Source organism: Falco biarmicus, chromosome 8, assembly GCF_023638135.1.
Source record: "Falco biarmicus isolate bFalBia1 chromosome 8, bFalBia1.pri, whole genome shotgun sequence".
Classification (NCBI taxonomy): domain Eukaryota; kingdom Metazoa; phylum Chordata; class Aves; order Falconiformes; family Falconidae; genus Falco; species Falco biarmicus.
The window spans coordinates 20,118,037-20,144,731 of NC_079295.1; the positions used below are offsets into that span (position 1 = coordinate 20,118,037).

Here is a 26,695-nt window from a genome sequence, read left to right on the forward strand (position 1 = left end):
GGCAGGAGGCAACCATGTAAGCTGGTGATAGCTCCTTTCTGAACCTAGAGGCCATTTGTTTCTGTGATCGGACTGGGCTTTAGTTTAACACTTAACAGCTCCCCCACTCCAGATCCCCACCAGGGTGGGTTGTGTTGGTAGCACAGTGGGCTCAGAGCAGGGGATCCTCCGTGGGGAGGGTTAGCTGTCCACACGCAGCCAGGACACGTGCCAAGCTCTTACATCTGCCTGCATGCTAAAGCAGGTGCCTGTCTGGCATCTTTTCTCCACCTGGAGAAGGTGGAGAAAATAGATGGTGGTTTATCTGGAAGCTTTTGCACTGAAGCTCTTTACAGTAATGGTGTCTGCCTGCCTGAGGAAGAGCCTTAACATGTCTAAAAGTTTACTTTTTTTTCTTAATTCAAAGGAAATCACATGCCAAGGATAACATTAAAGTAGCATCAAAGATGGAATAGCAGCCTAGAAATATCAGTCGTTGTTGCTGAGTGTCATACAGTATATTTTATATTCAGGAATTGGGAGAAAATGTGGTGCTCACTGCCTGGAGTGTTCTTAGCCCTGCAGAGATCTTCCCATAAACAAGGGAAGTTTTGTGATGCCCTAGTTGTGAAAACTACACGTTTTCCGTATGGGCCCAGGACATGTGTGCATCAAGTTCTTGTCATTAATTTCTTTGTTTTTAGGGACTAGTAGAGCAACATTACTTTTGGATTATTTATTCAGTCATTTTTAAACCTCAACATTTTCTGCAAATTAATAATAGTTTTTATTTAAGAGAAAGGGACCATAGCAAAAAGTTGCCTAACGTCTCTTAAAAGTGTGCTGTAAGCCCATGTGAGAAATAATTTGTTACCCCTGTGCTATGGAAGGGCGAAGAGAATCGTTTCCATTTTTATGTTCATGTGCAGGACCCAAATACTGAAGAAGTGTTTGTTCCTAAGAAAACATTTCATGCAAGGCAATAAAGGTTGACCGCAGCTTTCCCTCTTGTTTACCGAGCACGTCTGAGATGAACTTCGCTGCAGGCTTTGGCAGCAGTGTCGGTGGTACCCTGCTTGCCAGGGTAGGGATGGGTTGGTTTCCACAGAACCCCATGTGACAGGCAGGTAGCCATGCCCAGCACTTGCTCTTTGCACCAAGACTCTGCCTGCCACCCCATTACAGACCATCGTTGAACTTACCAGGTGCTGATAGCAAAGGTGTAGCAGAGGGATTGAAAGAGGCTTTGTGGGGAAAAAAGGTGGATCCCAAGGTCTCATCTAGGAATGCTAAAGGACCTTTGGTGTGTGCCTTTCCTTCTTGAGTACACACAGAATATACAGGGATATGCTGTCTGTTCTCTGCATTCTCGGCCCTGCTGCTCCCTCTCCAGAAGATGCCTGCTATCGCCTTCCCCTGCTCTTGCTGCCGGCTGTGCACGGGCTTCTGCAAAACGCTTCCAGTGCTGCTGGGTGCTGCCACAGCCGGCGATCAGCTTCTCGTATTTACCTTGAAACCATGGTGTTGTAGCCCATCTGCTTTACTGCTGCTGCCTAGGGCAGTGGCTGCATTCATCCTTTAATTACCTTAATGCTGTTTGAGTTTTATTTTGGTTGGAGTGCATAAAAGCCCTAACTGCTAGGGCCTGCTTGGCTGCTACTTAAGACATTTTGTGCTAGCTTGAGCTTAGTTACTGAAATGCTGATGGCGCTTGTACTCTGAAAAACAGAGATGAAATGTCATTTTCTGTTGTGATGGTTTTGTGGTTTGAGAATCTCACCAGCAAATAAATTATAGCTTTGTTTCTGTAAGTTGAGAGATTTTTTTATATGCATCCTTTGGGCTTAGAGAAGGTGCTAATAAGAAAGATTCTGAGGCTGAGGAGGAATTTTCTGGAGGTTGTTTTTTGGGCACAAAAAGGAGTCTGTTGTATGGGTCAGCAAACGGCCACGTCTGCTTGTCATGTGTCTCTCCATGAGTTAAATTTTGACACATGCTGCTGCCAAACAAAGCAAGATTAGTCTCTTAAACCACATGCTAATGCTTACTGGTTAGTGCCTAGGCCGTGGCTTACAGAAGAATGTTTTATACTTCATTGCATCTTTTCATATTTATGACACACACCATTTTTTGGTCCTAGATCCGTTCAAAACCCATGAAATTAGATTTTCTTCTCCTGGTTATGTTGATGCTTGGTCCACATGGTTAAGAACTGGCCACTTGCACAAGGTTCACTACCTGAGGCCTCACCTGTATTCAATAGGGATATTGCCAAATAAAATCAAAGTCTGGGGCAAGATGTGCTGTGTCCACTCCATTATTTCCTCCCAGACAGTACTAAACTTATCTCCAGCATGATGTTACAGATCATCATGCTGCAGGGAATGACGTACAGTAAAAGAAAAATAAAACTGAATTCTCTACAGGAAACCTCACAGTATGCCCTAATTTGCTCTATGGGGTTACCATACGTAGTTACGCTGCTGCTGCTGTACCATAGAGCTGGCTGATCTTCAGTGGGGAGAAAGAAAGAACCATTCCAAGCAGAGGTAAATATTTCTATTCTTTCTGTAAAAGGAATACGCGGAGCCAAGCAGTCTAAACAGTTTGAGGCAATAGTAACAGTTTAAATCTGCAGTTAAAATGTACGCTCTGAAAGTACTACAGTTGTCCAGATTTATATAAGGGATAAAATGGAAGTGGGTAAGAAAGAAGGAAAATAACCAAGTAAAATGCTACATTGTATTGTCATAATTAGTCACATTTGTGTTTATGGAAAAATCTGAGATGCTGTCCCAGCATTTCTGTCTGTATATGAACTTCTAAATGGCTGTGTGATTGTCTGTTGGCAGAAGCTCTTTTCTGTGCAAGGGTGTATTTCTGACAATCACTCAGTGCTTTTCACTTCTTAATTGCACATGTTTCATGCCCAAGATGCATAGTTTCCTTTCTCTGCCCCCCCCCCCCCCCCCCATTAGTGTGCTTAAAGGAGGGCACACTGAGCCAAGAAAGCAGCGCTCCTGCCCCACTGTGACATTTCTGCCTGTAAAGGGGCTGTTGCCAGAAGCTGCCTGTTGTGCTGTTCTGGGCATTGCTGCCTCTGTTTTCTCTGTGTTTAGGCAGATTTCAAGGAAGCCTTGAGTAGAGATGAGATGGCTTGAGAATAAGAAGCTGAACAGATAGAGTGGGCTGGGTAGGTGGGTCCTAGCAGGACAGCAGTGGGGAGCAAACCAAAGTATTGCTCAAGATGAGGGGGGAGGTCTTGTGTGCAGATGAAGATTGCTAAGGCTGGGGGAAGGCAAAGTCCTGGAAAAGAGAGGAGCAGAGTGTGTTTGGGAGGAAAGAAGATAGTGGCAGGAAAGTGCTGAGAATTCTTTAATAGTTAGGGATCATCCCTGTCCTTGTCCACTGGGGAGAGAGAGGGAGATGGGCTGGCAAACCTGTCACATAGGGTATGTAAAGATACGTAGGTCCATGCCTGAACTAGAGGTGCTAGCTGTTACAGGTCTGTGATAAGAGCTTGCTTCAAAGACAAGTTTGATTTTGCTATGGGTTCAAGAGCAAAAACTGATTCTGTGGGGTAAAGGACTGTAAATGTGTATTTTCATGTGTCCTGCAGCATTGTTTCCCCCATCCCCTAACTTTGCATATAGCTTTGAGTCCCAGTGGGATTTCAAGTGATGTATCACTTTAAGATATTCTTACTCTTTCCACATACGTATTTATACTATGACAGGTCTATTTAGAAGCTTGAAAGTACAGATTTTGGGCAGACAGCCGTTTCTTTTCTGACCTATTCCAGGCTGGAAAATTATTAGATATCAGTATGGATTCAGGGTAGAGAATTTTAAGTCGTCCCGTTATATTATGTAAAAACAAAATCTTATACATATATCCTTCTAATCAGAACAAAAATCTGAAGAATTAAAAAAAATCACCACCTGTCATTACTTGGGATAATGGGAAATGATCAAATGTTTTCACTTTTAAAGGTTAGGAAGACTATTCGGCACCAGTATCTGTCAGCTTGAAACTGGTCTCAGTTTGAAATTGCAATTTATGTATGTGGACAGTGTGTCTGATCTAAAATGTCCTTGCTGATGAATGTGCCCTCATGCTGACAAAAGTCTTACTAGTGCTGGCAGGATCACATCTGGGCAGAGCTGGTAGCATCAGTTTATGCATTCATGTTTTCTGCTGTAGACCTTTGGAGAGGAGCAGCTTTAAGCTGAATTGCATCTCACTTAAGGCAGAAAATACAGTTAAGATAAAACACGATGCACAGCTTGTAGAAAACGATTTTATTTTATCATGGAAACATTTAGCAGAGCTGAGATACTGTGCTGATGGGAGCTATAGAAAAATCTGAGAACTGACAGCGTAGAGTTTATGGCGTTAATTAGAAAGTGGTGCAGCGTTAGTGAGAAAATGTATGCATTTTCTCTGGGTTTTTTTATCATGCCTTAAAGTGCTTTTCGGGTGCTTTGGATGCCTAATTGGAGATGCTGTTCATGAAAGCTTGCACTATCTGAAAATCAAGCCCTTTTCCTAATAACACATTTCAAAAAACTGACGATGTGTTAAATGGGACCACATCAATTAATCTTTAAAAACAGGTAACTAACAGACCGGCCTGATGTCTGTGTTGATTCTGGTTTTTTCCTTTGTTCAGTGGGGTGGTTTAGTAATAGAAACATTCTTGCACAGAAACAAACACTGTAGACCTTCTGCTTCATCGTTACTGTGCTGTACTTGCTGCTACAATATTTTATATCAGATAACTTTTTTTTTTAAATTACAATAGAAATGACCTTTTGTTTTTTCATTACCGCATGTGGGATGGCCGGAGGGTATTCTCACACTGTAAAGGCAATAAAGCTCACCGACAGGTTTTCTAACAAAATCCTTGTGCACAGCTGCATAACATAAATCATTCCTTCCAATTTCTGAATGTTAAATGTTTGTTGTATGAAAGTTACTGCTGTTCTTGCCTGACTTTAACAAGGTTTGGGGTTTTTTGTTTGGCACAAGTATTGTTGCTTTTCAGTTTTATAATCATGCTGCCCTTAGTTGTAACAATTATATGGCTTGAGTGTGAGCAAGTATAGCTTAGACTGCCAAGATACTTGTATTTTCATAACAGTCAGCTCGTATTTTACAAATATAGTGTGTTGTCCTTTACTTAAATTATTTATTTGTAAATTCAACTGGTGGATATATTGCCAACAAACAGACTATAGCAAAAGAAAATTCCGCTAGTGGGCTAAGAGTTGCCTTCTGGGACTAAACCCATTATTTTTACTTGCAAGTTTTGCCCCTTTTCCATGCGACATTGCAGTGCAAAGGGATCATGTTACAATGCTTCTGGAATGAATCGACTTGCACTGCCTTAATTAAATGTATCAAAGTAGGAACAAATAACTATGGCTGCATCTGTTGCTGCTGATTTTCTTTCCCTGCTGTAGTACAGTGCGGGCCACTGAAGGTCTCTGTGTAGGTTCGAGGTGCTCTGGCTGATCCCTAGGATGTGGTAGCACATCTGCAGGACCTTGCAAAGATCGAAATCCATCATATTCTGGGGGATGGCAGTTTGACCAAGTGCCGCCTTAATAATAAAATCATAATAAATTGTATGTATAAACCCCACTGCCACCAAAGTAGTCTGTAAGGACTGCACCCTCTTCCTGTGTAGCACTAAAGTGCAGGGTTAAAAATTGAGCAAAATGATAGCTCAGGCAGGGCAGAGAGTATGCTGGGTGGGTCTGGGGAGGGTCTGGGCCAATTAAACTGGAAAATATCTTACTCCACTAAGCTCTAATTTAGAGATATTTTGACATGACTGTAGGTGGGAGAGATGAACTATAGCAAATATCTGAAGAAAGCAGATTGCTTTTCCTAAGGGGAGGCAAAGCAAAATCCTTTCCCAGCTTCAGGTGCAGTTTTGGAGGCCTTAAGGACTCTCAGGTGGAGATACCACTCAGGCCAAAATTCAAGCAACAAGTTCCCAGGTTGCTTGATCTTTACGTAACCTATAATAAAACCTAGAAATTAAGGGTTTGTTGAACGCAGCAGGTAGTTCCACTGAGCAGACAATTGCAAACGGAGCTCAGAAATGAATGCTGCAGTGAGAAGAGGCTTCAAACAGTAAGGCTGGCTGCCTGGCTGAATGGTTGTCTCAATTTGTGACCCTGTGGTGTAATGAGCACTGAGCAACTCCCACCAGCTCCAAGGCAGATAAGCACAGCATCTTGCAGAAAACCTCAGTAACCTGTAGCACCAATGCTAAAGCTGGTCAGAGTGGTAAAAACAGTGGATCAGAGACGAAGTTTGCAACAGAGCCCTGAGCTCAGGTTGTCAGGTCAGTTGTCAGCAAATCATAAGGGTGACAGAACTTAGAAAACATTGAGCTTTTTTTCTTTTTAGTGTTATTTGAGAATTAAAAGTTGGAATTGGAAGTATGCTGGTACTTTTAATACATACTGACAGCTTCCGAGTAGAGCTTGACTCAGTATGAAAGAAAACCTCCTTTTTTTCAAAATATTTCATAGTACTTACATGCTCTGATTTTATTTTAGGAGTTGTTAATTTCCCTCCAGAAGAGGAAAAAGCTAATGGCAGGAATAAATTGGATAAAAACTGATTTATGGGAATACAAATTGAGATTAAAAAGTATTTCTGGTAGAATTTAAAAGGCTACTTATGGATATATCCATAGTAAATAATATGCACACCCCCACCAGTATTTCAGCTTCTGATCTGCATGTTTGCCATTTTGCAAATGTATTTCTATAGTTTTTATTCTAGCTAGATAAAGACAATACCTTTTCATATTTTCAGTTTAAGTAAAAAGGGGGAACTTTTAACAGGTTCTTCTATATATTCTGTACTCTGAGAGTAAAAAATAATTTTAGAACATAGGTGCAATATTTATCTCAATAAATCTGCAAGTGCTTCTGCAGGGTTATATCTACATGCAATATTTATCTCAATAAGTCTGCAAGTGCTTCTGCAGGGTTATATCTACATTAAAACATTCCTACACAACATTAAGATTTGTCATTTTTCTTTCAGATACTGATGAATACAGACCACCTGTTTGGAAATCTTACTGTAAGTATCTCAATGGATTTGTTTGGGGGTTTTTTCCAAGTCAGAGCTGAAAAAGTTTCAGCTGGGTGCTTTAAGAGACTCGGGGGTTTTTTGATGAAAATGTGAGTTTAAGAAGCATCAAGGGTTTTATTTAGAGATAGGTGCAATTGTTTATCTTCAAGGACAAGTGGATGCTGATTATTTGGAGGAGTACATTTCTGCACCTTACTAACATAAGTGGTCCCGCTTCTGTGTGGGTCTGGCTTATATTGCTTTGCCTGCCTAGACCAGGGCTTATATAAACCCCATTCATACCTTAAAGTTGGTATCCTTACAAACTTTTAGGGCTCCTCTGCTCTAGTACCTTGTATCACTAGAGCTGAGACATGAGATGGTTTGAAAAACTCAAAATAAATAGTTTTTCCCCCAGAATTTGCTGATGTAGTAAAATGAGAACATTTGTTTGGCCTGGCGTGACAAATTTTTGGAGCCCTGACTAGAAGGGCCCAGTTTCCTACCAGCTGCTCGCCTGGGCTCTGCAGCTCTTCCACATGTGTGCCCTAGCTGAGAGGAAGCTGGCCTTGCAGGCTGCCTTAGCCAGGTGCACAGGGCAGTAGGCTGGATGTGTTGCCCACAGATTAGAGTGCCACTCCCTTGGGAACTTTGCAGCTTGCTGGTTTTCATTCCTAATTAACAAAACAAAACAAATCCATGTAAAGGGGTGGCCTGTTGTTTGGTAGTGCTGCTGGAGGTTCAGGGAGATTGAAGAGAACAGAAGGCAAATGGCACTGTAGCAAAGCATTATAGCTCCCACAGTGTTTCACCTCTAAATTCTCGTTCTTTGTAGACAGAAAGGTTAAGGTGCAAGATATTTTGAGACTTGAGGAGGCACAGCAAGAAAGAAGAGTCTTCTCTTAAAAGCAGATTTTGAAAGCAGAATGTTTGTGTGTTTAACACACTTAACAGTTTAGAGACATCAGACTTAATATTTGCATTTTCTTTTGTATATATTCCCAAACTTGGTGTCTTCAGGCTGGCTAAAGGGATTTGCTCAACCAACATATCACATGATGAAAATGTTCTCTAAAGACTGGGGAGATGTAGCACCTGAGAAAATGTAGTTATTTCAAAAAGGTTTAAATCCTGCAGTGGGAGATTCTTTTCAGTCTTTTGGGAGATTTTGGGTTGGTCTTAAAGGCTTAGTGAAAAGCAGGGTTAGAAAGAGAGTAAATTTAAGAAAACAGAACAAAGTATTTTTGTCAGCTAAAATATATGTAGTAGAATTAAACAAGCATTACAAAACCACCTCTTCTGTCACCTGAGCCAGTCTTCTGTTAATGGCTCACAGAGGTCAGTTGTTTCTGTTCTGTCCCTGCCATTGCCAACCTGATGCATTCAAAAATCACAGTTAGGCCTTAAAACTCATAAATCAGCCTTCTTGTTTGGGTTTGGTTTCCAGCTTTTGAGTTGTTAAAGTGATCAGATCTTCTGTCCAAGATGAACATCAGGTGACTTCTGTAAATGAGAACATGTCTCATCAGACATTTCAAACTGCTTAGGCTGAAAGAAAATAGTCAGATGCTGTGAAAATCATAGTAAAAATTACAGGTGTTGGCAAAACTGTGTACGCCTTAACAGTTTAGGAATGTCAGGGTCTCTTAAAATACATTTATGTTAATTAAAGAAAATAGAAAGACAATGTCTAAAAAAAGACTGAAGACTTGTAATCTGTCCAGCTTGAGTGTTTTCATCAGATAGATGACTTTGAACAGTTTTTAATAATTGCCAACATATGCAATTGCTGTCCTGTAACTGAGACAGCTGAGACCTTGGTCTGTTTGTGAACCTGGTGGCAAAGCCTGTCAGCGTCTTTTGAATCATCATTTGTTATACCAGTAGTTTGTCATATGCCAAGTCAGCCGCTTAATATTAGAGAATTTGCACACAGGATGATTTGAACAAGTGTTTTTCTTGCAGCAGAGGGCTGAAAGATAAAACTGAGACAGTTTGCTCCTTGGTGTTAACATCAGTAGTCATCACTGCAATACATTTTTGTTACTGATATCTGTGTATTTTGCTTCCTGTTGTAAGCATTAACAATGAATCACAGCTCTGTACCTTCTGAGAACTTGGGGAACTCTTCCTCTTTGTTTGGTTTATTCCGTGCCATAATTTATAACAGGGAGTTCCACTCCTCTAATACCAAATCTTTTGGCAGCTTGCCAGGAGCTGAAGGCTTGGGCAAGTCTGAATGTGTATGCACTCTCCTATGCCATCATGGTTTGCCATGGTGAACTCTTCCCATGGTTCAGAACTAAGTGCAGAGTCAAGGGGTTTGATTATGTTTCTGTCTCATGATGGATGAAAAGGAATGTCTTGTTTGACTTCCCTGGCAATAATTACAGCATGTAAACTGGTATTGAACAGTTTGAATTGCATACATCAGTTAGAGGAGGAGGAATAGGCATTCTGTTTTATAAATTAACTGGTCTACCTGCTATGTTTCTGACTGGAAGTGGAGAAAGGTACTGCCTTTTGAGAAGAAGAATTTCCTTCCAGAAAATCTTTTCAGCCTGGCTTGAAGTAAGGTGGGAAAGAGTTCTCAGTTTTTAGCTGATTTCTGCGGAGCATACTGACTGTGAGTCTCCACTGCTTTTCTGTGAAATTCAGAGAAATCCGTATTTGCTCTGTGAGTTTTATTTTTTTTCCTTTGAACTTCACTCTACAGTTCCCCGAATTAGGTATGGTCAAGGCCCAGTGCCATCAAGTATGACTTTTACAACAGAAGCTAGGAAACCTGTGTGCTAGAAAAATAAATGGCCATGCTATGCTTGAAACGAAAATTAGTGTTTTATATACTAGTGTGCTGTTCTTCATTACTTGCAAAAGTTGGGGTTTTTACAATACAGGATGGTAAGGACTGATTTTAGTAATGTCATGAAAAAAACATTGGGTTTTTTCATTTGGAACAAAGGGAGTGCATTTTTCCAGTTTATCTTATGATTGCTGTATCATTGGGCATCTTGCCATTTTCTCCATTCGCATGTAACTTCACACATAAGTACAGCATTTGTCAGTGGAAAACACAATCAAATGAGAAGTGTAATGAAGTCAAATCCTATTGGTTAAATCAATGCATGGTCTTATTGCCTAAGAAGGTGACTGACAGCACATGTTATTAGACCTTGGTGTTAGTACTAATGATTGAAACATAATTGAATTTTAAAAGATTACCATTCCAAATGTCTGTTTGATCAGCTCTACAGTACTGTTCAAGTACTAACTTAGCGTTGACAGCCTCATTTTGAAGGTGACTTGCCAAACCAAACTCTTACTGGGATAGAAGTCGAAAGTCACTCCTTTTGGTATTATATTAGAAAGCCTGTGCATTAGTACCATTAAATTTACAACTGGCTCCTAAGATTTATTCTGGCTTGATGAGGCTTATTTTTAAAAAAAGAAAAAAAGGGGGAGGGAAGATACTAGTAAGTGTATATCATTATTTGGGCTTTAACTGTTTTACTCTGCTACTCATCTCCCTGATGTCTTTAGATCTGCAAATGCAAAGGACATTTCGCTCTTTGTTAAGAAGGGTCATCACTGAGCAGTGTCAAAAACAGAGGGTTTGATTCTGCAAAGTTCTGAATGGTTCTTGTAAAGTCTTGGCATATTTCAGGTGACTGAGTGTGGATCCAGCATAATAGGATGGGACTCTATCTGCTTACTGAAGAAAGTGTGACAGCAGCCTGATTTGACATATAATAACATTTAATTTGCATTTATTATGATTCCTTTTCTGATCTGCTTGATAGAAACTTGACTGGTCTCACCTAGTTACTCCATAGTACATGATCAATTAATTGTAAAGACAAAAAATAATCCTAATTTGGGTAGCAACATTCTTTTTTCTGACTTGTAAGTAATTTTTGAGACCTTGATATATGTATACTTGAACTAAATCTTGCAGAAAGTCTTCTTTATTTAAACAGCAATATTAATGTTAAAATGCCTGACTTATACAATGCTTCTGTATTAATCAGAATTTAACTTCTGCCTTCTCCCAGTGTATCAATTGCAACAGGAAGCTCCCCATCCTAGAAGGATAACCTGCACTCGTGAGGTGGGTATTGTAAAGATTCAGTTCTATAGAGTCCAGTAATTCCAAGTCTATACTGTGTGGTGTCCAACCCAAGCATTTCATGCTGTGATTAGAGTAAGTAGCCTTGGGGGCACTGGTATCTGGAAATCTATTTGATCTAAAAATAGAGTTAAAAAGAATTTTGAGTATGGTGTGTATACATGAGAATAGTTTACTGGGGTTTGATTCTTAGATATATGGAAATATGCCTTTTCTCCCCCTTTTAGGGTCAGAAATCCACAGAAGCAAGAGCAGAGCTGAACAGTGGAGCTATGCACCCGTTTGTACATGCATCGCTGCTAAATGTGTGCAATAAATCAAGGGAGGGAAGACTGAAATGTCCCCTGGTGCTATTATTTGAGCTGTAGTACTTTAAGACTCATTAATACTAGTAGCTAAGCTATGCAGAGCCACAGATTTTAAGGATCCAAACAGTATCAATGGGATCCCATTGATATGCAGTGATACAGAAACGCCTGCTGGTGGGGTCAGTAGTTGAGGCAGACCCCAAATTGTTAGTGTGCCCTTAGCTGCCATCCAGCAGAGCAGCACCTCTCTGGAGCTGTGTTGCTGGAGGGTTTAACTGATACCAAACATCCATGCCAGCAAGATTTCACTTACAACTGCATCTCCCTTGCAGCTTCAGTTAGGAACCTGAAAACATTAATTTCAGTTTCAAAAATGCTAAAATGTTAGGCTTGACTTGTTAAGCAGTATTACAAAACACAGCTTTTACTGAATAACCACTGAAAGTTATTACATTGCTGCAATAAAACTTAAGCATTTTTATCATGTGCCAAGAGAAAGAAAATTAATCTTCGAAATGTATTAGTCACTTTGGCGTAGTATTGGATACAGAGGGACATAGCACTGTCAGGAACATTGCTAGCTTACAGCCTAGACCACAAGCAGTATTACTTACAGAATTAAACAGCCGTTTCCCTGTCATCATGTCAAATGCCCAATTGTGATTCTATGAAGTAGTCTCAGTTTTTAAAATAAAAAGTAGAGATTTAACAGAAGTGAAATACTGCATTTAGTGGAAGAACTCTTGTTTTCCTCTGTTAATTTGATAGATTTGTATTTTTATAAAAGGTATAGCTATGGCTGATCGCACTTAAGCAAGACATCATTATAGGAAAGAGCAATACATTAATTTTTCAAGAAGCATTGTAGCAAAAAGTTTTGTTTTAACCAGTGTTTCTACTCTTAATGAGGGTCCAGGCTGGAGTATTCTTGTTAAGGTTGCTGGGCAGATATCTTCTGTACATCAGGTAAGTTAAGGTGGACATTTGGAGGGAAGATCTAAGCTGTGAAAGAATTGGAGGCCATTTTCCAGGTTTTTGTTCCCATTGCAACATTATTAGGAAGGTTCCTTTCTATTTTGTGAATTTTCTATGATAGGGGTTTTCATTATATTAATATACAAAATATCTGAAGTCTTGTAGGAGCTTAGTCTTATAATACAGGTTTGTGATTGTACAGAGTGCTCACCTGGATAGGATGAAGTATTTTACTCCCTGCTTCCAATGGGTTGTGTTTATTGTTGTTAGGTACTGTTGAACAGTTGCTTTTTCCTTACTCTCCTCAAAAATATTTCACTGGCGGAAGAAGTGCTAGTATGTGTGTAAATATATTATACATATACGTACTGTAAAGCGTATGAGGGATATTTGGTAGGCTTCTGACACTGTTCATTGAGGTGCTGACATTATGCCTGTAAAATCATTGTAGGTTTTGTTGGCAGAGTCTTATCTCAGAGCCCTGCTATTGTTTACTCATATAGTGACAGACTTACAGTGTTGCTCATAAAGTTGCATAGCTCTTGTGATCAGTGACAATTCTTCAGTTTCTTTAATTAGATACTTTGAGAGCCTCAGGTGTGAATGTTTTAATTCTTAGAGAATTAGAATCTTCATTTATCTATATGCCTTTTGGCTTCTTTAAAAAAACAAACAGCAACCAACCAACCAAAAAAAAATAATCAGAAATGTAAGTAGTAGGAAAGTAGTAGCAGTTAAGGAAATCTTACAGCAGATAACAATTGTAATTGGTTTTTTTGTGAACTGCACAGTGCACACATACCCTGTAGTCAGGGAGAAACTATAAACTGATAAAGGGGTCTGGTAAATTCAGTAAAATCTGTTGGCATTATATCCCATGCTAGTTTGACAGCAAAGAAGAGCTTTGGGGTCTTTTTGCCCTAGGTGATTAGAAGCCACAAGCAAATTTTATACCAAGTTCTCCTTCATAGTATTTCTTAGAATACTATTAGCCTATCCAGTCAAATAAGCAGAGATATAAATTTAATGTGTATTCAGTATCTGAAAATAAAAATTGTGTTCTGCCTCTGGAGTGCTGGAAATCCTTCAACTATTGATGAGATCCAGATTGCCGCCTTTTCAGAATCAAACAAGAGACATGCTCTTGCCAGACAAATATAAAAGCATCTGTGTAAAGCTTCTTCAAATATGAATTACACTGACCACTGTAATTTTCTCATCCTTGTTATCACTGAATTTTAATTCTGTTAATTATAAATTTTGTTAGTTATTATACAGGTGGCAAATTGAAATGTTGGATTGTTATAGGGAGGAAAAATTGCTGTGGATGCGTGGTGTCCTGCATGAACCTTTCATCCAAGCTCTTTGGAGAGCATCTGAGCTTACTGCATCCCTACATAGAGGTCCTCCTGGTCTAATTCTACAAACAGGTAGTCTGTTAGAGTCAATGGGGGATTGGCAAAAATACCACAAGCAATCAAAACACTCTGCAACTGAAGAAAGAAATGCACTACATTAGTGTCTATAATGTTGTATTTCTATGAATTTATTCCAAAACAGGATTATAATATATGACAAACTTTGAATAAGTGTAAAACTTTCCCTGTGCTAGAGTGAATGGAAAAAAGAAAAGAAGATATATTCTGTGTTTTTAAAATAGTTTCTTGAATTCTGCAGACTAAACCTTTGTCTGCACCATGAACGTTACTGTAGAAACTGAGAAATAAAAGCTGCAAGTTTTAGAAATTAGTGAGAATTGAGCTAAATAAAATAGAGCTACAAAAGAATCAGTCAGTGGCAGGTATTTAGCTGCAGAACAGAGCATATTAAATACTACATGTCTCATTAAAGAATTCATTTATATTAAAACAACCCACCTATTTGAAGCTTTTTTTACCTAAAAAAGGTAAAATTGAAATAGTACATTATCCGTGTGCATTTTCCTACTTCTGCATTAATTTGTTATAATGCAGATAATTGTTTTTTTGTTATAAGTATTGCGCAATTTATGCAGCTGAGCCAGATTTGAAGTGAAAATATATTCAGCAAGCAGTAACATATTTAACCTTTCTCTCTGGTCTCAGCCTCTTCTGCTAGTGTTGAGCTTTGTGATCTGCTCTTTCTCAGCTGGGTTTCTATTAGCAGCCATGCATGAGTCAGTGGGAAGCAGAATCTTCTCCTAAGTGGTTGAATTATTCAGCTGTATAAACAAATTCATAAATATTAGGAAAATAATTTTGGTCCAGAGAACATCAAAGAGGTCAGCGGGAGGGAACAACATGTAATTTGGTAAGGTATTAGCATGTAAATTGCTCCTCTTGCCTTATGGTATTCCACTTGATGACGTAAGCAAGAGTGATGATTAGGGAAAAAGCACTCGTTAAAGAATAATTGGAAATTACACTATAAAAACTGCAACCTTTTATTTAAGGTACAAAAGCACATGTTGTACAAGTGCTGATACTGAGAGGTGTATTCAACAGAATGACCTACTTAAAATGAAATGCTTTTCAAATACGGAGAATTAGAGTTTCTATTCTGTTACATCAGTTTCATATCAGAGCAACACACGGATCAGTGAAGTTACGCTGACGTAAAAAGCATTCATTTGGGATTTTTTATTGTGAAGATGTGGCAGAGCCAAAGCTTTTAACACTGTGTGAGGTTAATTTGTAAAGTTGGTGATTCCTTAACATTCTAAGGATGCTTGACTTCTACATGAGGCTTACATCTGAATTGTAATTTGTCCAATTAATATTGTATTACCTTCATGGAATTTGTATTTGTTGTACATATAATCTTTTATATACACACGTGTGCATGTGCAAGCATATTTAGGGCATCCTTGACTGCTGTATGAATGGACTCCATGATAAATTTTAAATAACTATGTATGAGAAAATATCAAACAGACAAATGATGGAGATAATTAAAATCACTGGCCTTTTCCATCCTATTATGAGACTTCATCCTAATTCAGAGCTAGTAGTTAACAAGCCTGTTGAACAGCATCTCTGTGTAGTCTTGTGAAAATGGCCTCTACGGGCAGTCAAGAAACATAGCATAGATGAGCATATATAATGCACACCCTTGTTAGACCTGTTCTCAAAGATTGCTTTATCTGTATGACACTCAACCAGAATGACTTCCCAGCTTTGACGGTAACTAAGCTCTTTTCCAAAGGACTGGCTACTGTAAGGCACTTGCCAAGTCTGCCCCTTTTATTTGTTCGTAAACTTGGATTCATTTGCTTCATACCTCGGTTTGAAAAAATCAGAATGAAACAGTAGTGGATATCTCATTGACCTTTATGGTTTTTGCAAGTATTATAGTGAGACCTGAATCTTTTCTGTGGCCTCTGCATCAGTGCTATACAAATAAGCACATTGAAATCAACTATCTCACAGTTTGTTGGGTTTTTACCCCCTTAAGTTAGAAGCCTTTTTTTAAAACTGTGCCAGACACAGGCCAAACAAACAGCAGTAGGAAATTTTTCTCATAAATAAAAAGCCCTGAGAAGTCAAAAGGCTTAGCATTCAGTTGATCTTTGCTGGATACAGAGAAAATGAAGTAGCTAAGGCTGCCTTCACTCATGTTCAACGCTACTTTGGTCCAAAAATACTGCCAAATTAGAAAGAAAGCCTGCAGAGGACAACTGCACTGTATTTTCAGCTAACAGCTTTAGTTAAAATGACCATTTTCTTGCTACTGCTTTCATTTTATTTAAAAACGTATTTCCTTTCTTAGGTGGGTTTTAGTTCCAATCTGGATGGATGTTTTGGTTTTGTCTCCGTGATTTAAGGCTGACCAAGCATGAAAGTTAGGCTACTGAGGCTTCTAAGCTGAAGTGTTTTGGCTTTCAGCTCTGAAATGCAGCTGGAAGATATGTGGGTGCCTGCAACTGTAATTTGTAGAAATACAGTCTGGCAGGAACTTTTTGAAGTCCAGGCAGACTCAAAAGACCAAGAAAGCTGCATGTTGCTTCTAGTTCTGGTGCAGTTAGGGATACCTGAAGTAAGAACAAATGTCACACTGCCTCTTATGCCTAAGTTGTTATGAGTAAAGCTGGTGTAACGATACTTGTAGGAAGCATTATAGGAAGCTGGAGAACAGTATTTACTGTCTTAAATGGTAAATTTGGCTTACAAGAAATCTGTGTTTTTGTAAGTTCACGTGGACTGCACTAAGTGTGTGTGTAGCCCAGCTAATTCTGAGTGAATTAGAATGCCCCTGCTGAGTTCTGTTGGAGTTGCCTTAGAGTCTAAATGTATACATTCAATCTAGATGTCAAAAGCCCCAAATATCATAAATTTAAAAAAACAAAACACCAAAAAACAGGCAATAAAACTCAGTGAATTGGTGTTCCAGTTGCACTGAGTCTTACACAAGCAAACAGTGTTACACATCAACATTTATACTGAGTTTGTGAGTTGGTAAAACTGATCAGTAGAGACTCAGTGTTCACAGAGGTGCTTATTTTCCTTTTTAACTCATCATCCACCAAGATGAACTGCAAACCCAGCTACAACTGCCTGAAGTCCAGCAGTTTTTGTCCAGTCATCCACCAGTTTACATTTTCAAATGTTTGCACACAGAGTATAATATTATAATTTGTCTTAGTTTTTGCAAGTACTCTGAAGATGTCCTGTCACTTTACTAATCCATTTCTGAAATGGAATCCTTTTGCCTATATAAGTTTTCCAGTTCTGTCATGTAAATTCACTGTATTCACAGAGATAAATATAAAATCTCAATAGACAGGCAACAAAATCTTACCATAACAGGATTCTTTTTTTAACAACTGCCTGAGACTAATGTCTTATCTTGGGGGTTTTAGTTAACGAATTGTTGCAAGTTTCTGTAATAACAACAATAAAATGTTTGCATTTTTTTGCCATTCATGTTGCTGTCTTCCTATTGAAGAAATAGCCTACATTTAACAAAAACTATGTAAGACTTTTCTTCTTTTCTGAAATGATCCAATCTCTTCAGGCCGAGTTATCACACTGGTCAACTCTTGTTTGCTGTTATGTAGGAAAAGGAAATCTTTTAGAACATTTTACATCTTTCCAGTGATTAAATGATTTTTAAAAGTGATGAACTATCACAATAGCTTTTTATTTGGGGGGAATGTGGAAGAGTTGTTATTAGGCTGTACACCAGGATGTATTTTTTGTTGTTGTTTTGGACATCTGAAATCTTTATTTATACTCCGCTAAGATAACTGGAGAGAAGTGCCAGTTTTAGTAGGCTTTTTCCTGAAAAGATGGAAAAAAAGAAACTAAAGTGTACTGTGAGTATTTTGTGGTTTATTATAGCTGGATCATTTTGTACTCCTGTAGTTCCAGTTGTATAAATGTTGAAGTTTACTCTCCAAAGCGTTTCTTCCTTTAAATGTAGCAAGGAGGGATATTTATTAAGCTGATTTCTGTGAGGTCTGTAGTTCCTCACTTGTCTCTCAACTTCCTGGACAACTGCAGATTAGTTACTTCATCTGAAATACTGGGCAGGCAGATTGTGTTCTGACACCCTTGCGTGTTTTCTGCATTTACACTGTATGCTCTCTAGAGCATGGAAGAGCTAGTGTTACACAGCATAACACGTGCATACCTGTTGTTGAGGTCTTTTAGGTGATACTACTGATTGCACAGTTTAATGAAGTCAAGAAGTGCAAGACTTAGGCACTTGCTTGTTGAATCTACCACTCGCCCTCACTCTGAGGGGATATGGTGGTGGCTTAATTTCTCACAGCAGTGGCACCGACAGCTCTATGATGGATGATAACTTTTAAACTTAAGAGTTTTATAGATGTTACACTGTATTAGTGCATTTAACAATATAGTGCACTTACACCCCTGAAATGAATCTTTTGTTTCCCCTTTTTGGCCGTGTGTACAAGCAATACTTAATGCCATCAGTTTGTACCAGTGGAGCGCTGAGGATGATGTGATCCAAGTGGCTCATTCTTGCTCAGTCAGTTCTAAGCCGTTCAGAGTGCGATGTTTCCCAGAGGTCTACCTTTGGTTTCCCTGTATTCCACTCACAGGGAAGATCCTGGGATAGCAGATGACTTTTGTCTGTACTTTCACTTTATATCCCTTTCTGTTTTTAATACTATATTATGGACAGTATGCTTACTGTATAGGTTCACTTGTTATGAAACATTACAATTTCTGTTGTTTCTTCTAGGTAGAGAACAGACCCAAATATTATGGAAGAGAGTAAGTAACATACATCTCTGAAAGTGGTTTATCTTGACTGTGTTGGTTGATATTATTACAGAAGAGGTTGCAAGTGTTTGTTCTGAGGCCTTTGCTGCTGCTGTGTGTTTTACAGCAGTGTGTCCTGTTCACCATTACATTATTATTGCAGTACCATCACTTTTGTCTGCCTAAAATATACAGCTGCGTTTTCTGATGGATATGGATATCATTGAGTGCTACCTTAAGTCAGAAAAACATGTTTCTGTACTTTCAGAGGGTTGTCTCTTTCTACCCCCACCTCCAGTTGGCTTTTGCAGAAGGTGTTTGTGTGCAGGAAAATAAGAGATTTGGATCACAAATGCAATACAAGTGTACAGTATATGTGTGTCTTCTGTTTCAGACTGCTAAGGCAAAGATGGTTAGATTTTAGTGTGGGGAAACAAAGTAGATCTTACTTGGGGGTTTTTTTGGTAAAAGATGTGTAGTATTGCTGGGATATTACACCAGTAATTACTGAGATTATATGTCATCCCCAAGTTTTTAGCAAATTGCCATTAAGTCCCTGAATGCTGCAAAATGTTGTATTGCATGCCACTGGCACAAAACATGTGAAGCCAGCAGGAGAAAATGGATTTATTTCTACATATTAAATTGATAGATGCAGATTTTAAAAGCAATATACTAATTTCATAGATATTGTTTCATAGAAGCCTTTCTAAACCATTTAAAGTGACTTCAAATGCAGGCAGAAAGGGAGATTAGTTTAAGATGTAGATTCCTAAAAATCAGTCACTTTTATGTTTGTGTCTTTTTTTAATTACTGTGGTTGGTGGTTTTTAAAAGAAGAACAGGTGATTTAAAAGTGAAAACGTGTGTTTCAGAAGGGATTTTTTTCCTTAGATTCCATGGGATGATCTCAAGGGAGGAAGCTGACCAATTATTAAGCGTTGCAGAGGGAAGCTACCTCATTCGTGAAAGCCAACGGCAACCTGGAACCTACACTTTGGCATTAAGGTTCGTAATTAATACTTCATTTTTAAATTTATAAAATATTCAAAAGATTGTACTGTGTTGTTGACCTTAGTGCTTGAACTTCCTTGTGATTTTCTTAATTTTATTTTTTTAAAAATCATGGTGGTACTTTTACTTCAGTTACAGATTTGGTATCTTTAACCTTTCCTAACCCTTTCTGAAGTGCTAACATTCCTTATTACTTGCACCATCAGGATAATAGCAATTATGTTTTTGCTGGTAGTGCTTCATTTTGCCCTTTTCCCACTACGTTACAGATGTGACCCCATTTAGACGTTTGAGAACATTTGTCTCTGTGTATGTTTGTTGCCTGACTTGTCTGTCTTTGACAGTCTATCAGTTGTGATTAGGACAAATTGAAAACTAGCTATGAAGTGCGATTGCATCATAAGATCCCAGTTCTTTGAGACCTAAAAGTCTTGTGGAGGCATTGGGTAGGATCAGCTGCTGTTGAAACTGAGATAGGGTTGTTCCCTGGCTGAGGGGCAGGCACTTCAGACAGCTCAGCACACCTAGATCTGGCAGATGTCTTCTTGTGTTTGTGCCAGCATGCCTGGGAATCCTGAAAAACCCAGTGCATCCAGTCGTGAAGAGCAGTTTAATGAAACAGGATCATAACCCCTTCTGTGGCAAGGTATGCTGTCTCTGCAATGAAATATATCCACTCTTCATTTCTGCAGTGCAAAAACCCAAGCTTCTCATGCTTTGTCCTGGGGACCCAAACCAGGCAACTCCTCAAATCATCATGGAAAAATTTGAATTCTACATTTAATTCCGCCAACTGTTTTAGCTGATGTCTACAATCTTGATGGTATCCTCACACAAGCCAGTGGTGAAGTTGTTTTTAATTTAGTTCCAGTTGTAGTTCCGTGTTGTCTAATGTTTTCCTTTGTGTTACTAAATTAAGTGAAGGCACTGTGTCCTCTGCATCCTCGGAATTCAAAAAGGAAGATATCCTGGTGTTTGTTGTTTGATTGATTTAGTTTATATTACAGTTTGTTTAATCAACTTTAACATCAGTTATCTCCTGTGTTTGTAAAGTTTCTAACCTAGTTAAATTGAAAGTTAGAAAAAACACTAACAAAACTCCTTTGGCCACAAAGCAAGCTAGCTGAGACCTAAGGGTAGAATTAAGAATCCTTATTATGACTGCCTAAATGTATTTCTGAATACATCATCCTCAATGCTGCAGCTCTGATAGAGATTAATGAAACCTAGCTCAACTTTGTTAAGTAAGTATCTTTTTCTAAAATTATTAAAGATCACCTTACAGGGGGCTGTATTATAGGGGAAAAACAATGATATTCTCTTCTGTCTCTATCCTCATCGCTCATTCCATTCTAGACTGTACCTATAGCAGGCTTCTTCCAGAGATGCTTAGATTGTCTTTGCTCTGCACTGAAGATTTCCACTGTTACACAACTTAATCTTTCTAGAAGATAAAGAACAAACTGTTAACACCACAAATCATAACTACTTTGTAGTCAGACAGAATTCACAGTTATAAAAACATGTTTTTGTGAAATCTGGAACAGATTGGCTAATCACACTAAGCTACAGCCTTTAGCTACATCCAAAATGCACAGAATGCAAATGCAGTTGGTGCATGAAGGTTCTTTTATGGACCATTCTACTCCTAACGTGGTTCTTCCGCATCTCACTTCTTCTTAAGTTACTCTAAGGGATGCTTTAAGCCATCATAAAATGGATAGAGTTGGGGAGAGATCTGGGTAATAGTTTGCAAAGAGTTTCTCCTGAGTTATATATCTGTTACGTATTAGCAAGTTCCCTGACTAGGTCAGATCAAAGGACCAGTTCATAGTCCAATCCAGTATCCACTCTTTGCTAGCTATTAATAGCAAACGTTGAAAGACAAGTGTCAGAACAAGATGAACATGTAGTAGTAGTTCTGATGTGCTCTCCCAGCCTCTGAAAATTTGCTGTTCAGGGACTTCTGAGCCAAATTGTTATCTTCGCTATTTCTTCAGGCCTTTGATGGAGAGATTTTTGTCTAGTGGCTTTCTGAGCCCATTTTTTAACCTTGGTAGACTTTGCTGTCTGCAACTGTAGCATGAGTTCCATGCCTTAACTAGGTGTTATGGGAAGCAGCATCCCTTTTTTGAAGATTCCACCTTGCAATTTTATTGGATGCTCCCTAGTTTCTGTATTATGAGAAACAGTGAACAACTGATCTCCATTTACCTTTTCGATGCCACTCACATGCCCCTTATTGTTCTCTTTACAGGTCAAGGAGTCCTAAACTATACATTCAGGTTTTGTAGTGAAGCTGTTCCATACCCCTCATCATCTCTGTCATCTTTCTCTGCGCCTTTCTCTTACTCTGTGATGATCTTTTGGAGGTGAGGGGACCAGGACTGCACATCCTGTTCAAGATGAAGTGGGCCATGGAGTTTTCTTTCTTTGTTCTCTAAATCTTTTTAAATGAGTTTTTGACTGCTGTGGAGCATTAGGCTCTGATGCTTTTATAGAACAAGCTTTAGCAGATCTAAAGATCTTGTTCCTGAGCTGCAATAGCTACAGACATAGCCTAGCACCGATTAAATGACCAAATATAGGACAGGGCAAATAATAGCTTTTTCAGGCTTAACCGAGGCAGTCAAATATTTTTAGTGCAATGCTGTGGAATAGTTAACTGAGTTCAAAGTGAAGATTTTGAGTATTTCTTCTTCTTTAATAAGGTAGAAAAAGTGATTCTTACACAAAATACCTTTTCAGTTATTAAAGTTGCTGGTGAATTACTGTAAAATCTGCTTTCCACTTATATGAGAAGCTGCATTTTGATCACCTTCTGATGAGCTGTTTTTGTCTACCTTCATCCATTATTGTGCAATTAATTTGCATAATTTCTTTTTTTTTTTTAAGAGACTACCTTTTAAATCTAAATTCAAAAAAAGAGGGTTTTTTTTCAGAAAACAAATTTCCCAGAATTTGTAACTGAGGTAGAAGTACGTTCTTAGGGAAAAAGAAAACTATAATTTAAATTTTGGGTTAAGTGTGTGTTTGGCTAAATATTCAGACCTGTCCTGCAAAGAAAACTGATGTTCAGAGCCTAAGAAAGCCTGGGAAATTCTATCAGTTCAGACATCAGATGTAAGAGAATGAAGCATAAACACAAATAAGAGTAGAAAGCAGCACCCTACTATATTTAATGCCTGTACTTAATCATGAATGTGGCTTCTCATAGCTTATTTAAAAAAAAAAAAGAAAAATCATAGCAGAATTCACTGATTCACTAATTAATTAACCAAAGAATGCCACTGAAAATTTTTTGCAACCCTGAGGTTTAAAAAAAATTACTAACATGAGAAAATTATTGTAGGTATATATGTGTGTCCATACATATCAGCAAGTCTCTGTGACAATAAAAAAATATAAAATACATTGTAACATTAATTAGATGTTCCAAACTGATTAAAAGAACTGAAAATTCCTAATTAGTTCCTGGAGGTATTAGATCTGCTTTTAAATTTGGCAAAAGTGTAGTACAGTGCTTAATGCCAGGACCTATAGCAAATGACAGTAACAATAAGACAATGTAGCCTTTTGTGGTTGAGAGCTTGTTTAATAATTAGGATGAGGATAAGGAGGAAATGGGTAGAGATTGTACTAGTGGTAGGCGTTGAAGTGTGATGGTACTGCATGTTCTTTTGAGCAGATATCTGCTGTAGCACGTTCAGTTGGTTACCATGGTTTCCCTTCCTGCAATTCCTATTGTTGTGATACTGAGAATGAATGGAAATAAGGTTTTGCAGCATGATTTTTAAAAAAAAGGTAATGATGTTAGCTGTGATTATGAGTAGTTTGCTTTATGTTTGAGGGTTAGGGCACATTGAAGATTATGTGGCATCAGGAGAGAATTCTTGAGGCAAAATAAATGTCAAGAATTAGTAATCCTTAGTTTAGTCAACCTACTACACGTACTGTGCAAGAAATTGATACACATGTTCTGCCTCCCTAAATTATGAAATTGCATTAAGAAACTAGCCACAGATATTTTAAAAGGCTATTTTAGTAGGCTATTGAAGCATAACACTGCAAATGAACCTTTTTAATTTCAGGACAATTGCTTCGGTAGCCAAATGCTGTTCATTTTCAGCGGGCTCTTTCGGGACACACGTGTAGCGCTCTTCCAGAACATGTGTTGATTGCCATGGGATTACTTACATGTGTAAAATTCAACAACTGCAAGAGGCTTCTTGAATTCAGAGGTTAAAATTGTGCATCTGCATTCTTCTGGAAAGCCTCATTGTACAGACTGAGACATGGAAGGATTGGGGAAAGAAAAATCATTGGAAAAAACTTTCAATGTGTTAATAACTAAATTATGGTCTTTAAAATTATGAATGTATCAAAATTTGGTCATAGTTCATCCTGAATCCACAGCTGATCTATAAGTAATCAGAAGGAGCCCCGCAAAATACTATCTGACTCCATCCCCTCACTTCACCGTGGTAACAGTATTCTGACATTATAGTAGTTGGTAGGAAAAAATTATAAAGACCATTTTAAAGACTATACTTTGCATATCTTTATGTGTTTTTTTTTTTACCTGATTTGTAAATGCAGTGATTGGCAGTAGCAAGGACTGAATTCAGTGTCTAAAAACCTTTCTAAAATATTAATACAATATTCCTTTAGTTACTAGCTGAAATACCTGGGAAACTATATACACATAGGTGTGTACAGATATACATGCACACACCAACTTTAAAGCTTAGCTGGGATAGGTTTGATCGTATTTTGGAGCAATTCTATCTGTGGGATAAATATGTTTCAGCCTGACCCACTTTGACCAGTTTTCTTTATTCTGCATGAAATGGCAAAAGAGTGCTCCTTCCTCTGTGGCCAGCTGAAGCTCTTGGGGAGGGACTGTTCCTTCTCCCCCAGGCTTAGCCTGTCACACTTCCATAGGTGCAGAATTCAGGCGCATTTCAAAAGTTGGCCACTCTGGTATCTGTGGCTTCTTTTAGATGAAAGAGACAGTTCATGTTAAAGCTGTTTTATTAGGCTAACACAACAGGTATGCCAGCTAATATGATGGGCTGCTTCCCCCCCACCCCCCTTGTGAAGAGCCAAATATTTCATGAAAGCTTAAAATTTTGCTGTAACTAAAGCTGTCATTCTGTTGGCTGAGTAAATCATACAAGCTAGTGCTAGCCCCAGAGGAAGGTGTGCTGCTAAATTTTGGAGCTTGCTTTTCTGCTCTGAAGTAAAACAATTGGACCTCTAATTAAATAATCTTCCATGTAAAAGAAGTTTCTATTCCTATATAAAATTTCATACTAAATAATACACTGTTACTTTGTCAGTGGCGTGGAAGGTTCAGCCACCAGTAAACAACAATAGGTGTCCTGAATGTCATCTGCCTTATGTTAGCGCACCTGGGCACTACTGAGGTGGCTTCGCTTAAGTATGTAGAATAATAATAGCTACTAACCTTAATGAGTAATTAACTGGCTACCTAGGTCCTCCCACAGACTAGAATGCTTTTTTCCTTATGGTTCATGTCTTCTTGCTGTGTTCCTGTTCTCCTTCCCTCCTCTTCCCATCTGTTGTTGTTGTCAGCTCTGTTTTCTTTTGGCTAGAGTGTCTAATTTATCTTTGGCAATTCAGTTTGCTGCAGTCTTTCTCCTGCTCGTGTAAGTTCAGCGCTTCTCAGAGGAACATTCTCTGCTTTGGTGCTGTTGTGAAGTTTTTGGTAACTTGTCCAAGAGCTGTCTGCTCAGTGTGTGTAGCTCGTTCATTTTGTGCTGTGTCCTTCACCTCTGCCTGTAGCTCCTGCTGCACCGCAGAGATCTACTGTAAGCTGGTGTGCGGTGGAGGCATTGGGCTTGTGCTGAGGCGCTGTGGCGAGCTCAGAAGACCTGGGCTCACTTTTTGGCTTCACATCTGACTTGGCTTGAGGCTTTTAAGTTTCCCCTGCCTCATTTCTTCATTAGAGAAGATTTTTTCTTTCCCATACTGTCTCACATGCCTTTTCAGTACAGAAGTCTAGGATCTCTTAAAAATGGCCCAGACAAAGTTGTACCCCATCTCCCAGACTGCCCCCAGTCACAGCTCCTCACAGCAGGAATCTGTGCTGTACTGTGCTGTTTTTATGGTGGTTAATATCTGCCTGGTTTTAAGCTTCTAGACACTGTTAGAGTTGAAGCAGTAACAAGTCAAATTATAATGCAATCAGATGATAACTAAATTGTGTGTATGTGTTCTCCTATTCTACCCTGCTCCTTCCCCCGTGAAAAAGATACATAAATTTTCTGTCCTATGCAGTTTCTACTGGAATGCCTTTTTTGCTCTCTTGCTTTTAGAAAATGCCACTTAGAAATACATCTTCGAGTTAGTCCTTTTGGTCGGCCTCTTCTTTTGCATGCTTTTGCAATACATATTTATGAATTTTTGTGTTTGGAGAAACAACTTTTTTCCTGTGCTTCACCAATAAGCAAAAGGTCCTTCAGCTGTAGATACTATGGATGCTTTATAAATATGTTTTTAAAGTAACACACAATAGCCTCGTATCATTGTTTAATCTCATAATTGTTTTCATCAAAACATTTATGAATTATTCAAATGCTAAAACCTCTGACAGCAATAAATGTTACCTGGCCTAGTTTTCCTCTTCCTTTCCTTCTTTTATATTTGAAATCGATCAGCTGAGTTAAGTGTAAGTTCCTCCTCATTTGATGGGTGCTAGGAAGAGAATGAGGTTACTTTTTTTTTCTTTTATAACTTGAGATGAATAAATGAACTCGTAACAGTTTCAGTAATAAATTGATGTCTGCCCCACCTACTGCTGTGCTTGCACTAAGAAAGAAACTGTATTTAGAAAAAACAGAATATAATAATATAAAAGCTATCGATCTTTATTGATGAGCTGTTAGTAGCCCCAAAAATTCTAACAGTGTACATTGTATATGCAGGAACCATTGCATTTTGCATTATTATGCTTTTGT

General features: G+C 38.6%; 1 protein-coding gene across 3 annotated transcripts in view; it reads left to right on the top strand.

Moving 5' to 3' along the window:
* Positions 1-26,695, top strand: part of CHN1 (chimerin 1) — a 103,823-nt gene that overhangs the window by 16,583 nt on the left and 60,545 nt on the right. For all 3 annotated transcript variants that reach the window (XM_056348995.1, XM_056348997.1, XM_056348996.1), the window contains 4 exons: positions 7,051-7,089; positions 11,133-11,188; positions 18,679-18,710; positions 19,593-19,706. In XM_056348995.1, coding sequence (XP_056204970.1) covers positions 7,051-7,089; positions 11,133-11,188; positions 18,679-18,710; positions 19,593-19,706 — 241 coding nt within the window. The remainder of the gene's footprint in view (positions 1-7,050; positions 7,090-11,132; positions 11,189-18,678; positions 18,711-19,592; positions 19,707-26,695) is intronic.